The 16,454-nt window shown below is 37.2% G+C and overlaps 1 protein-coding gene across 1 annotated transcript in view; it reads right to left on the reverse strand.

Moving 5' to 3' along the window:
* Positions 1 to 16,454, reverse strand: part of RYR2 (ryanodine receptor 2) — a 682,530-nt gene that overhangs the window by 495,720 nt on the left and 170,356 nt on the right. The window contains exon 2 of the mRNA XM_070228795.1: positions 10,509 to 10,628. Within this exon, the coding sequence (XP_070084896.1) occupies positions 10,509 to 10,628 (120 nt within the window). The remainder of the gene's footprint in view (positions 1 to 10,508; positions 10,629 to 16,454) is intronic.

The raw sequence follows: 16,454 nt of genomic DNA on the forward strand, positions 1-16,454 counted from the left end.
ATATTGGTAGAACATGAAATAATGCAATGTTCTAAAGCTTTTAGTAGCTCTCTTTATCTTTCAAATAAAGTTGTGCTGGTTACATGGCATTTGAAGCCCTGTCCCATCCCCAAGAGAATACTTGGAGATTCCCAGAGACAAATGCTTCTCCTCTATTCCTTTTGTTCTCCTTATTCCTTGTCCTCCTTATGAAATGCTTCCTTCCACATTATACTCCATTTATCTATATTCATATTTTACTCATTTGTTCTCTCATTCATTCAAATACTCAACACATTCATTAACTTATTGATAACCATCTGTCAAGGAGTCTTGCTCAGATGCCACGCCTCTACCTCCATGAGACTTCACCAAGGCCTCCAGCCAGCAGTATTCTCTTTCCCAACTTCAGGATGGGGGGAGCACATTTAACCCACAGGTAGAACACTTTCTTCTATCATATCTTTGATTATTGCTCCTATTGTATTTGTTCTAGCTTCTCCTTTAGGAATACAATATTTTCCATGTTATCACGGATAAACATACAACCCCCCATGAGCCAAATCCGGCCCACTGCCTGTCTCTATACACTCCGTGTGCTCAGAGTAGCTTTTACATGTTTTAATGGTTGACAAAAATCACCTGAAGAATAAATAATATATTATGACACATAAAAACCATATGAAATTCAAATTTTCAAGTTCACAAAAACAGTTTTTTTGGAATACAACTACACTGGTTCGTTTACATACTGCCTATGGCTGTTTTCACACTACGGTGTCAGAGATGAGTACTTATAACAACAAAAGTATGACCTACAAAGCCTAAAGAATTTACTAGTCTCTGCAGAAAAAGTGTGCCCACTCCTGTGTTAGATCACCATTTGCTGCAGTGTGTGCACTCCAGGGATGGTTAAATCATACTCTCTGATCTAATGAAAGATGCAAGCCCCCACTGCAGTTTTCAGTTTTTTACCTGCATTCACGTAATTCAGCTCTGATCGTCTACATTGGCAGCTGCTCCTTCCCCTACTCTTGGTTCCGTTCTCTATTATTTCAGTAAAATCAAACTCACAATTCCTAGCCTATACTTCCCCCAATGCTGTTCCTATCACTGCATATGCCCTTAGTTCTTTATTTGTGAGGACTAAATCTTCCAGAATGCCGGGGGTCATCACCAGCTTCCTGCCTACCAATGCCCATGCCATTTGCTGAGAATCCAATTGATGTGATAGAATGGTGGGATGGGACAAAAGACTGCTGTTCACTTTGTTAGCACAGCCCTTTGGTCAGAGGCAGATGGCTTAGGCAGATTAAAGGGTCTGCCAATCTTTCTGCAGTGTTTGAGGTGAAACTGTGTGTGTCAGAGGTGAACCGGTAGGTTTTTCTCCAATTGGTTCCATTTGCCTTCTAATTAGTAGATATCTCTCCCAGATCTTATATTAGTTTTTGTCTTAGATTTCAGTGTTTTCTTAAGTTTTCATTTCATTTCAAGAAACTTAATGGGAAATCAGAAGCTCATATTTCATTACAAAGAGAATAATTTTAATTCTTTAAAATATTCCAAGAATGACGGGGCCGGCCCTGTGGCCAGGTGGTTAAGTTCACAATCTCTGCTTCGGTGGCCCAGGGTTTCACCGCTTTGGATCCTGGGTGCGGACATGGCATCGCTCATCAAGCCATGCTGAGGCGGAATCCCACATGCCACAACTAGAAGGAACCACAACTAAAAATATACAATTATGTACCGGGGGGAGGAGGGGGCTTTGGGGAGAAAAAGGAAAAATAAAATCTTTAAAAAATATATACATATTCCAAGAATGAGTCTTTAGCTAGTAAGACAATGTATCAACACCATATTATTCAAGCAGTCCACAAAATGCTTTCTACTTTATGTATTTCAATGATGTCATCTTTGTCTCATTATCCTTTCCCAACTGGGTAGCAGCATCAATGTATGTTTAAAACACTAAGAAGAATTACTTCCACACAACTTAAATAAATTATAATTTAACAAACAGTTCCATTCTGGCCAATATAACAATCTGCCAAAGATTGGTGGACTTTTTTTTATAACTCTTCTGTTCTACCAGAACTTAAAGTACACAATCATTTATTCTTTATATACTGGATATTCATACATCATTAGGATATTTCCTTTCTGCCACACCTACTGTCTACTTTGTTTTCCTTTTAACCTATTGGCAGAGAAATAATTATGTAACCAAGACACAAGGATTTTGAGAAACAAATATGGCTACTGATAATTTATGTTCTTTTCCAGCCACCTTGGTCTTTCTTTTTCCTCCCTTTTGCACAAACAATATTCTGTGAAGGTCCAATGAAAAAAGTAAACAGGACAGCAAAACAATTATAATGTTAATATTTATTTTCCTATAACTGTTTTATTACTTCAATTAATTTTTAGAGGAAACATTTAAAAAAGGATCTCGTTTAAAATGTTTCATAAACTTTATTTTTAAAGCGAATCTTTCTTATATCATCCAGCATTTATCTTATACTGACATTTTTATTATTCAAAAATTCTCACTCAAATAAGAAGAGCGGTTCATCTGAAATATCACAACTATCATGCATCATTAATATCCTAATGCATTATTTATGGTGGTGAATAATATCCTGAAATGAGAAGCCACTGAAGATACAGTATTGCTCTATCATGTTCCATTATGGGAAGAAATACGTTTTTTTCCTCTTTTTTTGTAAGGAAGATTGGCTGTGAGCTAACATCTGTTGCCAATCTTCCTCTTTTGGCTTGAGGAAGATTGTCGCTGAGCTAACATTTGTGCCAGTCTTCCTTTATTTTATGTGGGATGCTGCCACAGTGTGGCTTGACCAGCGGTGCTAGGTCCACACTTGGGATCCAAACCTGTGAACCCTGAGCCGCTGAAGCAGAGCATGTGAAGTTAACCACCATGCCACTAGGCTAGCCCCAGGGAGAAATACTTTTAATTAAAGTGATGCCATAGAAATTGGAAGAAACAGAAAGAGCTCTTGATATTCTTCTATCTACCAGGCCCAACTTCATTTTTGGAAGCGTGATAGAAATCAACAGTGTTGCTTCATACATACAGCGGGTGTAGATGAGGCTTAGAAATAGAGAATCACTGCAGTGCTGGGCTGAAACAGATCTTAAAGATCCTCTTACTATCTCTGTCCTGAGTCTACATAGAATAACACCAGAAAACTACGCTTGTAGCAATAAAATCATTAAACAGAATTCTTTTTTTTTTAATGAATTTTCTTTTTTTGAGAGACCATTTCACAACTATTGACAAATGAATACCCTAACACTGTCACTGGACCCCTTTCTAACTCAATGTAAACGTGAGTCTGTATTTATCTATGTACATGTGTGTTTGCGTATATGCCCTGTATCATTCCATATACGTGTATGTTTCCATATACCTTCTACCTGGTCTATCCATATGAAGGTTATTGATACACTGATTTTATAACCAGCTATTTCATGGATTCTCTCCTAAATCCATTTTTGGAAGTAGTTTTTCCATTGAGTCTTTTGGAATTCTTAGATATACAATCAAATCGTCTGCAATTAGAGATAGTACTACGCCTTCATTTCCAAACTTAAGACACTATGTCTAACACACTGGCTTGTACCTCCACACACGCACAGCAGAGAGACAGGGAATCCCCTTCCTTAACATGTACCTGATTCTGACCACTCGTGGGCCCCACAAACAAGGTGCTGATTTTGAACCAAAGTGTGTGAGTATGAATGTGTGTCTATCCGTAAAATAACGTTAAGGAGCTATCCATCAATTCCTATTTTATCATTTTTTTGAAACATAAATAGATTCTGAACTTCATCAAGTAACTTCTTCCTACTTTTAGAGATGTTCAAAGCATTTTCCCCTTTAGCTCTACTAATACGCAGAAATATATTAATGGATTTTTTTGGTGTTGAGACACTCTTGGATCTGTGGAATAAACCTGACTTGGTTATGATGTATGTTTTACTGCAACATTGGTCTCTTTTTAAAAAATATTTTATTTCAGACTTTGGTTTCAATATTCATAAGTGAAATTGATCTGTGCTTTCCAAAATAATTTTTTATGATTTTGGAAGCTATGTTATACTTACTTGAAGAAATAAATTTGGGAGTTTTCCTTCTTTTGCTATGCTTTGGAATAATTTAAGTACCATAATTAAGTAGAAGTTATCCAACTCTAATGTATTTCTTGTCAGGAAATTCTTTTACTACTTAATTTATTTTATGATAATTAATCTGTTTAGACTTTCTGTGGTATGCTTAATTTTTCTAGAAAATGATTCATTTCGTGAAGATTTGCAAATCCACTTGCATATAATTGAGCAAATGGTCCCTTATGATTTAATTTCCTGTTTTGATCATTATCCCCCTCCTACCCTTATGTAACTTCTAATATTAGACTATTTGTGCTTTCTCCCTTTTCCTTGATTAACTACTGGTCTGCCTGTTGATTTTTTTTTTCAAAGAACCAATTTTTAAATTAACTCATCAATTTCCTTTTCATCTTTATTAATTCCATCCTGTCACTTTCCCTGTGTTTACTTTGTTGTTCTTTTTATAGCTTTTTATCTGTTGTTTAATTCATTTATTTTCTTTTTTCATTTTTATTAATATATGCATTGAATGCTAAAAATTATACTATGGTAACTTCCTTTAGCTGTATCCCACATATTCTAAAACATCATGTATTCGTTATCACTGTGTTCAAGAAATTCTTCAATTTTTATTTATTTCTCCTTTGACCCAAGATTTATTTAATAGTGTGCTTTTAATATCCAAGTAGAAGGGACTTTTGTGGTTTTTCTGGCTTCCGTTTTTGAAAATTAGCTCCTAATTCCATTTCTTTATAGCCATGTTTGTATTAGTGCGATTCTTGGGAATTAACTGAGGTTTTCTTTACGGCCTAAAATATGGTCTATATTCTTTAACGTTGTATGTGACCTTTATAAAAATGCATACGCTCTATTTCTGAAGTTCAGATTTTGACACAGCTCTGCAAGGTCCACCTTCACTGATCTTTTCTCCTTAGCATTTTACTTATTTTCTTCCAGTTGAAGTGTTACGTCTCCCAGCATTAATGCTTTTCTCCTCGCACCTCCTACGGTTTCCAGTTTGTGAAAGTTCTTTTGTTATAGGGTACATTCAACTACTTTATCTTCATTGTCAAGTATACTCTTTAACATTATTAAATATCCTTCTTTGTCTCTCTTAAAGTTTTGTGGTCTGAGTGACCTTGTCAAATAATGAGACTGAGAGACTCGCATTCCTTTTATTTGTACTTCTTCGTATACCATTGTCCATCCTTTAATTTTTCCTTTCTGAATCTCTGTTTTTGGTATACACAGTTACTAAAACTATTGGCTTTGTTAGTCAACCTTAAAATTTTAAGTTCTTATTTTAATAGGTAAGTCAAGTCCACTTGTAATTATTTATATGATTAATGTATTTCGGCCTCAATTCTCTTATATTGTTAAAAATGTACTTTTGTTTAAAAGGAATATAAATTTCACTTTTTATAATGCATTTTTTCTTTTATTTAAAACATTATGTGTGTGTTATCACCCATGGATTATATATATCTATCTCTTCACCATGCAGTCTACTTTATTTGCATAATATTGTAATCTCATTTTCATATTTATATAATATCTACATAAAAGATAAAGATATAGATCTATTTTGTTTAGGAAGTATTGGCTACCCTTACACTAATAGCTTTAAATAATACCCTGAAGTCTCTTTTTTTTTTGGTTACAATCTATTTGTTCTATAAGCAGTATTAAAAATAGCTAATAACTTCTTTCACTCTTCTTTCCCAGCATCCAACTTGAAGTTATAAGCTTTTACTTTCAGACAATACCTATAAGGCTATCAGAAAGTTTAACATAATTTTTAAAAACTTTCCCCATTCTTAGAGGGGTTGTTGATTTTTTCAGTTTGTTCAACTTTTTACCTGCTAGGTTGGACAGGCAACTTCCAAGCTTGTTACAAGCTGGATTGAAATCTAGAAGTCTCTCATGTCCTTTCACCTCTTACATCGTCTCCTTTGGATTTCTTTCTTTCGTTTGTCTTTTGTACAGGTTTCGCTTCTCCATCTGCTATTATTCTGAAGGCACTACCTATGGGTTGATATGCTCTGGTGTTCTTTCTCGTTCAGTCTCCATTTCTAAAATTAGTCTTTCTTTTATTTACAATTCTCTCCTGTTATCTTTCTTCTCAAATCTTTCTCTTCTCTACTCACCTTATTTCTGAGTTTATAATTACGGCATTCTTTCATAGTACCTCTCATTTCCCGAACTTCTTTTAGTTCATTTTGAAACACTAGGTAACAGATATAAGTCTCGTAGACCTGTATTACCTATAAATATTATTCTGTTTCTTATTCTCTCCCTTTGACGTATAAAATTACATATATATAAATTATACATATAAAGGACAATTATAAATGATTATATGAATTAGATTATTTCACTTATATATTATATATAAATTATACATGTTTATATATAAATTATACCTGATTATATATAATTGTTATATAGTATATAGTAAAGAGAGAGAGAGAGAAATAAGGAGCAGAATTATGTCTACAGGCAATAAAGGCACACCAGATCAACAGATAAAAATGGAGATGAGGTTTCTTGCACCCTTGGGGAAGGAGGGTGGCTCAATGTAGCTTTTGTAGCTTCATGGCTCTAAAGCAACTCGTTCTGCTGTTTTCACCCAGTGTTCAACACACAGCCTTTTATTTTATGAGATCCATTGGCTCTGTTTCCCTCCTCCACTTTGCCTGGTTCTTCCCTGTCCTTGGCCCCTATCACCCCTGCTCATCTGAACTTCATTCCCAACAATTTCCCCTCAGAGCAAGGCTTTGTCTAGAAGGAAGCTTTACCTGGTTAGTTTCCAAAGTCCACAGGCCAAGGTAGCTCCAGAAATATCCATCCTGACCATGGTTCCTTTGCTCCCTCCTAGTTTTGGCTGCTGTTTTCACATTGGCCCACCATGCTTTCCAACGAGTATTTGCTACTGATTTTCAGAGAAAACAGAAATCATGTTGCCTTTCCTCCACTTCCTCCTGTACATTTACTGATACCACACGTGGGGATAACTTGTCATCTGGTTTGTTTTAGATATAATATTGTCTATGGGTTTGAGGTTTTTCATCTTCATAGCTCTATCTGTTTTTATGTGGAGATTCAAAGAGATCAAAGACTATGCCTCCCTGATAATTCTCATTTCTCCTTAAACTTTTAATCATAACAAGGTGGGTCTATCTGAAAGTGACTAGTTCCTAAGAGCAAAAACCCAACTTATCAATTCTAAAATATGGAAACAAAAGTGAAAAGTCACTCATATAAAGAGTGCAGAGTAAATATCCACAATTACAAATAACTAATTGAAACATATCATCAGATTTAATGTTTATATTTTCCGCCAGAAAATCTATGCTAAAATTGTGAACCATTCTCTTTAAGGTAGACATCAGCCTGAATTGATAGCCTAGGAGCGTGAAACAGACCTCTGAAAAAGTAAGTCCTGCCTTTGATTAAAAGACTTCTGGAGCTTAATATACTTCTGGGATCACTCCCAAGAACACATATATAATTTATAGAGTGACTACTCACTGCCAACAATAATTTTGTTCTCCCTACCTTTATAATAAATTCAGGAAACACCAATTTGAGGGGGAAAAAAGGCCATCTCCCATTTTCTGCCAATGAAATTCAAATCCAGATATATCTGCATGAAACACATCTGTACCCAGGCTTACATAATTTAAACATGAACTGAGATTTAGAGTTCTGACTCTTTGTTATTATAGAAAATTAAAAGTCTATCTCATAAAAAATATAATTGGCCTAAGACTAGTAGTTCCCTTTCAAACTTAATAATCCACTAAATTTTATGAATCACTTACTATTTCAAGGCACTGTGCTTGGTAGGATGAAGTAAGAAAATAAACGAGAGCTGCTCTGGTCCTTAGGGAATTCAGAAGCTGGTGTATGTATCTGAGAGCACACATACATATGTATTTAGGAAGAGAAGGCGGCACAGATATTATGCAGAATTAAGCCCAACTGGCAATATAATAGAAGTATAAACAAAGCACTTGAGAAGCACAAAGAGGAGAATTCAGAACATTTGGAAAAAAGCAGCCCAGAAGAGGGACTATTTGTGACAGGCTCTGAAGGACAAGCAGCATTTCAGCAGGCAGAAAAGTACAGGTGGGATAAGCAGTCACATGTCACTTAACAATGGGGATAAGTTCTGAGAAATGTGTTGTTAGATGATTTTGTCCTTGTGTGAACGCCATAGAGTGCACTTACACAAACCTGGATAACACAGTCTTACTACACTCCTAGGCTAGGTGGTACTAAGCTTATGGGACCACCGTCATATGTGCAGCCCGTTGTCGACTGAAACATTGTTATGTGGTGCATGAGTGTACAAGTCAGGGAGGACAAAGGCAAATGGAGATCTGAAAAAAAAACTGACATAGTGCAGGGTCTTCAAGTAATCTAAGTGAGGGAAAGAAAAGACAGCATTTACATTGTAAGAACTTAAAAACATAAACAGTTCAGATTGATTTATTAGACTTCAATTGCTATTTTATTATGTTTGAAAAACAATCTCAATATCTCATCCTACAAGCAAATTTTCAGATAAACCAGAAAAGAATAAGATAGCATGACAGCAACAAAAATGGTTAAAATGCTCAGATCAGTAGGTCATCAGTAACAACCACATAGTCTAGTATATCTGCTAGGTATTAACCAGTTTAAATGGATGCCTAGCCCTATCTCAGTGCCTCCATGGCTACCTGACATACCTACTACAGAATTGGGAGAACTCGTTTGTAGTACTGGAAACCAGCTCTTACATGAAGAGATCAAGAGGACCACAGCTAGTACAGTGCTCAGTATAATGTGGAAAATCAAAACCCAGCTCACTAAATAGCCTGCCTGCTTCTAGCCACTACAGAATATCAGAAACCACCGGGAAAGTGCCAAATACTAAAATGATTAATATTTTCTTTTTAAGAAGAATATTTTTCACAACTGACCCCTATCACAGTAACTTGTACAAAGAGAATGCTTCATAAACACTTGTCAAATTAAAAATAAATTTAAACAGGGCTATAAAATGCATAATGTTTTGCCACGCACTATTACAATATTAATTATGTTACTTGGCATTATACTATAATAAATCAATCATATGCATACAGTGTTCAATATTATTTCACAGGATAAGCAAAGAGGTACTGTGGTATAAAGGAAAGAATCAGGGATTTGAAGCCAAAAGACCAAGGTCTAAGTGAAAAGCCACGGCTAACACGGTTGCTTCAAATCACATGACTCATTTCAGGTCTGGTACCTGACTTCTCCATTCTTCATCTGCATTTAGCTCTCCATGTCTTCATCTGCACGATGAATATGACAGCAATAACTATTCATAGTCTTACGGTGACAATTAAATGAGATCATGCATGTCAAGGGACTCTGTAAACTAAAAAGTGCTACACAAAAGATTATTACATTGACTGTTTTCTAGGTGATTTCCTAACCCCAAAGACATCTTCATTTCCTCTCTTTCCTTTATCCTACACAGTTTGATCTATCAGCACATCCTGCAAGTGCTCAAAGCGTATTCCCAATCCTACCACGTTTTCCCACCACCATTCCTTCTAGTCTGAAGAACCATCAGTTCCCACCCAGACTTCTGCAGGTACCTTCCAACCAGCCTCCCTGCTTCTCCTATGGCTCTCTCAACATCCTCTAATCCATACGAGAGCCAAAACAATCTTTCAAATATCTAAATCAAATCGCTAAAGTCACTTGCTCCAATGGCTTCCCTTCATGCTAAGAAGAAACCTCAATTCCCAAACATGGTCTGGAAGGTCCTCCATGACCTGGTCCCTTTGAAACCTCATCTCCCACCATTAGTCCCTTCATTCATGGTCCCACAGCTGGAGTGGCCTCCTGGCTGTTCCTTAAACACTCTGCAAGCACACTGCTAGCTAGCGGCCGTTACATTACCTGGTTCCTCTTTCTGGAATGTTAAAGAACTTAGTACTGCTCACTTTCTCAATTCATTCTAGTCTGCTCAAATGTCACCACCTCAAAAAAGGCCTTCCCTCTACACATTCTTTGTGAAAGGATGAGTCCTTGCCTCATCACTCTCTATCTTATTGCTGTGCTTTTCTTCATAGCCCTTATCAGCTCTGAAATTATCTCACTCATTTACTGTTGACTTTTCCACTAGAATACAAATACCACAGGGGCAAGGACTTTGTCTATTCTTGTCAACAATCGTATCTGAGTTATTTGCAGAGTAGGGGCTCAATTAAAAATCTGCTTAATGAATAGTGAAAACATTTTTCATATCCCCTTTAGTATACGTGTTCCACAGAAAACAGTAGGGTGCCCATAAATAACTCCCAGGCCTCTAGTAAACCCGAATATTCGAATAGCCTCAAAAGGCTTTATCCCACCTTGGAATTTGAAGTGGACTCCAAGAAACAAAGTCTGTTGCCAAACCCTTCTGCTGCCAAACATAGCTTCTGCTGCTCTTTGTGGACGGTGGCAGTACACTGCAGGACCACTTCATCATCCTGCAAAGGCAGAGGGAAAGAGGGGAAAGTGAGGTTTCACATGACTACACAGTCTAAATCAGACTTAGAAGAATATTGTTTTAGCGCATTTTAAAAATTAGAGAAAAATGTAAGAATGGCTGTCCAGGAAAAGCCACAGAATCAATTCCTAGAGCAGTTTTACTTGCAAAAAAGGTAACTGGGTGGGGGGACGAGGGGGCAGTTATCGCCATTCAAGGCAATCGACAGTCTTCTCACTATCAATACTGATCCCAGAGGCAAGCCGTATGGAGAACCGTAAAACATAGGCTTTCCATGTTAGCACTCTTACACACTGTTTGAAACATCAAAATTAACAAGAAATTTTCTGACATCTTCCTAGGACATCAAATATCGCCAAGAACAGAACAGATGCTAATAGCAGGTGTACATGTCCCAAACTAACACAGAAGAACAGGTCAATAACAGAACTTCTGGGTTCAAATCAACCAGAAAAATCATCTTAGTTCAACCTCACATTGTCCACTTGATCGCATTTGAAATGAAATGATCCTGGATTGCTTAAAAATGTACAGAGAGATCATTTGTTAGTTCAGTCATCTGAAATTCAATTTCAATCAATTAATTAAGCAGGATTACAGGAAAAAACATACAAGGGAAAAGATCATAAATGGGGTGACTCAATATAGGCAGCAGGAGTACTGCAAGAAGCTTGGACTCTAGAAGGAGCAATAGCTGAGATTCCCACCCCAGCTCTGCGACGCAGAGGGTCGGTGATCTTAGGCAAAGTGTTGAACCTCTAAAATGATGAGATAAGTGAGATAAAGAATCTTACTCAGTGACTGACATGCAAAAGGCACTACTAAATAGACAATAAACTGCAGATATTATCATTTTTTTTAACAAAGTATCTGACTTTTAAGAGGTTCTAAGTGGCAAATTCCCAAAGAATCTAACCATTTATATTTTGACATTTCAATCTCAAAAAACAGGACACTTAACAGAGTAGCAAAAGAACAAATATGTTCATTGACTCTGTTAATCAGGAACATACAAGTGTATCCTGGGAGACCTTCACCACAGCAGAACGGCAGAGTGGAGCTGAAGAGACGGAATAAATATTCAGAAGCCAAAAACAAGCCTTTTTGGTTAGCCTGAAGAATAAGCTATATAAATTGGAAAAGTGCAACGCTAATTTGCATTTAAAACTCTATAATGCTATGTATTTGCTTATTTCTTACATGGTAGCAGCAATACTTAATAGCTGGCTTATAGCATCAGTCACAGGCCAAGTCCAATCTCTTAATAATCACCTCCCAGCTATCCCCCCAGGTGCTCATTAATTTCCAGTGAACATTCAATTGTTACATTTAAAAAGTCATTTGCTAAAAAAATAGTATTATTTTCATATAATGAGTGTATCTGAATATTAATTTATGCTTAGCGTGGCTATAATAAAAAATAAGGGAGCATTTTTGTTGCTTATATAATCTGTAAGATCAAAGATGTATTCCGTTTTCCAAATGTGTAGTGTAATAACAAAGAACAGAATTGTGCTGATGTGCTCAGTACCTTACAATGCCCACAACCCTTTCCTGTCTTGTCTCACTTACCCTATGAAACTCGGTCTAGCACGTAAACTTCACTCCTGGGTAAGACAGGCTCCTTTGGATGCTGGAGGCTATCTAAATACCATTTAATAAATAATTGCTTTAATGTACTAATTAAAGACAGCTTGGGAAAGAGAGTAAGAGAATACAGCAGGGTATGGGCCAGGTGAGAATAACAGTGCTACCAATAAGCCCCAAAAGAAGAGAAGGCACACTATATTTACCAAAAATATAGTGTGTGCCAGTCCTGGCCTTACTTATTTAATGCTCACACGATCTCTGTAATATCAAGATTACCCACACATATATAGATGACGAGGATGAGGCTCAAGATAACTTTTTACTCACAGAGGGCTGAACATACATATTTCCAAGAACCGACCATTTAACCTAATTTGCCTGAATGGAAAAGTCCCCGGCCCCATACTGCTTCTGGAGGTTTAACTGAGTTTCACCACGTTTATCCAGAGAAGTCCTTCTCGGTCTTCAACACACGTCCTAGAACCCGGAGGTCTTGCTAAAATGCAGATTCTGATTCTGCGGGTCTTGGATGGGATTGATTCTGCATCTTTAACAAGTGCTCAAGTATGAGGGCCACGCTCTCAGGAGCTAGGATCCTGAATAGGTCCCAAAAAGGATATGGATTCCAAGAAAGATGTGAGCAGTCTTTTATAAGAATTTGGAGCAATGAATAGCAGCAGAATATTACAAGAAGTCTGTGTACTCTGGACAGAGCCAGAAATGAGAGCACATATGGACCTGCTCATTAATATGTGGTACACACCAACCATATAACAGAAAGGAACAAACAAATAATATATTGAACTACTCTATTAAATTTATAAAACCAACTCATTTGTACAAAGTTTCCCTTCAGCATTGCGTGACAGAGTGCCTGGCCAAGAAGCAACATTAAGTTCAAGTAGAGCTCTGCTACACCTCCAAGGAGAGAGGCTACAGCTACAACTTTCAATCACGATTCAACTTTGAATGATAGAACCCAGCCTGACATACTTACAGGCTTTTTTCAGTTTATCTCGGAGCTGGTTTTATTTTACATTCCAGCAAGCAAAGGGTTCCTTTGTGACAGAAAATAAAATATACTGAGCATTGACAGACCAAACACCAGTTCACAAACACCTGTCAGTTCCCTTTAATTAACTCATTATTCATCTGAAAGTACAATTTGTCCCCAGAACCACTGTGGTTTGAGAGCCTACTGACTATGGATTTGATAAGTTTTGATAAATAGCTTTATTTTTTATTTATTATAACCCATGTGGAGTAAATCTGGTTATACTCAACATATGTGTGCATAAGGATACAGGTTCTCACACACACACACACACACACACACACACGGAATCTATTTCCTATTCCAAGAAGAAAAACTAAACACTGCCTAGTACTGATGGCATCCAGAGAGTTAACACTGCTCAGGTTACAGAACAGTAAGGATTCGTTAAAGTATGTCTTCTTGGGCCAAAAAGCCTCTTCTGAGTTAGTCTTTGCTACCCTGGCCCTGAGGCCCACACTCCCACCTCTCATTTCTTGCCTTCACATTTTGGTCACATATGCCACTGGTGTACCTCTGCACTTGAGTGCACACAAGGACCACCATTCTTCCTGCCTTAGCCCATAAAAAATCACCCTTAAATATTCACCTTTTGGTATATTTTGCTTTTCGGTTCCTATGTCTTATATTCTAGTACCTAGCACCTAATACCTAGGGCAACAAATTTTGATTCACCTCACAAAAAATCATATTCCATAACCAAAATGCTACAAAGGTGAATTCTGCTTATGTTCTATTATTTTTTAAAATTTCAAAGTCTGTTAATTAACCATGAATGACTACTATGATCCTAAGATACTAGGATTTTGCTGTTCCAGGAAGCACTTGAATCTACACCATTCCCTGTTTTATTTTTTTAAAGATTCTATTTTTTCCTTTTTCTCCCCAAAGCCCCCCCGTACATGGTTGTATATTCTTCGTTGTGGGTCCTTCTAGTTGTGGCATGTGGGACGCTGCCTCAGCGTGGTTTGATGAGCAGTGCCATGTCTGCTCCCAGGATTAGAACCAATGAAACACTGGGCCGCCTGCAGCGAAGTGCGCAAACTTAACCACTCGGCCACGGGACCAGCCCCTACACCATTCCCTATTTTATAACACAAACTTGAAGAAACAAAATTACCTAATCTTTCTTTATACAAATCCTAAACAAAATAATAAATTATAAAGAAAGAATCTTTTAGAAGAAATCTCATGAACAATTAGACAAATGGCAGTGCTTAAGTAAGAGTGATACCTAGTTTACAGTCACCAAGTCCTACGGCTTCTACTCCAATACCTTTCAAATCCATCAGTTTCTCACCCCCCTGCTATCATCGTCTCTCGTTCAGACATCTTCAAAGCCCACTGAATAGTTTTCCACACTGCAAAACCCCCTTCCATTGGTGCTTCACCTTGAGGTCACACCATCAATCTGACTATACCGTTTCCTGGTTTCAAATCGCTCAATGGCTTCCCTTTGTTCTGAGGAACAAGACCAAAAAAATGGTCTGGTGCCAGCCCAACATTTCCTCCAACCAAACTTCATTCCTATGTTCCTACAGGACTTCTGCACATGCTATTAAACTCTTTCTCCCTCCTCTAGTTAAGCCTTATTCAAGTCTCAACCAAAGCATCCTTTCCAATGACAAGCCTTCCCTGACGCACCAGGCTAGGTCAGTTCCTTCGTTTTATGCTCCTAAAGCACTATAATCCCCCCTTCTGTTTCCTCAGTTGTCATTACGCATTCATTTATGTAACTATTACAGTGTCTAACACTGTGCCTGGCAAATGTAACAGTCTCAATAAAATGATGACTTATCATAACCCACTTTATGATTGCTCATAAATATGTGCTGCCATGCTGACAAATGGAGTTGCTTTTTAGAACTGCCAAGGTAAGATCCTTTTTAACTTCCAATTAAAGCTAGTATTGCACGATCCCACTAAGTAATTTCATGGTTACATGAAGCCAGGAAATAGGACAATATTGGAGGAAATTATCGACCCTGTCTGTTATATCTATGACAAATTTTAATGTATCATAAGTATCTGTAGCATCAATATAAAATTCAATCAGATCACTGGAAAAAAAGCAACCCAGTCCCTAGTTTTCCCTCTATTTCCACATAAACATAATAAAACTTAGATTACAACTCTTTCCATATACAATCTAAGCAAATCAAACAAATTGTACTCTTGAAAAGTCAAGAAATGCTCCTAATAATCCCAGTCATTAAAAAATCCCTCACATCGTTCCAGGTACTTTCCTTAGATTCTTACTACCCTTGTCTTTCAAGATGTTTATCCAGGTTCAGACTTTCTGTAACTGGTCCTCCTCTCAGTTATGTCCTGACAATTTCTCCATGGTTAGCTCCAACTCAAAAAGTTCACCATAGGCATTACAGCCTCCGGCTATCTGTCAAGCAGGTCAGATTAAACTCCACGGAAACCAGGTGTCCAGTGAAAATAAACACTTTAGTTAAAACCTGAGGCAATAATATCACCATCCAATTTAGTCCACTGCACATAGTAACTGCTCCATAAATACATGTTGGACTGAATTCCTTTTGTTAAACATTCTTATATTCTTCCTGTGACCTTACAACTCTTCAGAACAGAGATCTATTCTTCAGGAGGGGAGAAGCCGGCAATGTAATACTGTATTCCAGGTAATTTTGTAATAAGACATGATTTCTATAACAAATGCTGCCAAAACTACTGGAATAGTATAACATGGAAAATAATTATCAAGCAACAACATCAACAGCCTCTTTCAAACATTCATTTATCACTTAAATATTTACTGAGGACATATTATGAGCTAGGAAACGCTCGAAGCACTTGAGATAAATCACTGAATAATTCAAAGATCCCTGAACTCATTAGGCTTATATTCTGGCAGAGGAAGAGAGACAATAAATAAATACACACTAAATTTATAAATTATGTTAGAGGTTTAAAGTTCTATGAAAAAAAATGAAACAGTATAAGGGGGATTAGGAATGCTGCTGCGGGGGGAAGGCTGAAATTAGGATTAGACCTGTCAGGCCTCATTGAGGGGATGACTTCGGAGCAAAGACTTGAAACAGGGAAGGGGAACTAGCCAGACGAGGATCTGCAGGAGGAGCTTTCCAGGCAGAGGGAAGGCGAGCGGAAGTCCCTCAGGCAGAAGAACACTTAGCA

This window comes from Equus caballus, chromosome 1, assembly GCF_041296265.1.
Source record: "Equus caballus isolate H_3958 breed thoroughbred chromosome 1, TB-T2T, whole genome shotgun sequence".
Classification (NCBI taxonomy): Eukaryota; Metazoa; Chordata; class Mammalia; order Perissodactyla; family Equidae; genus Equus; species Equus caballus.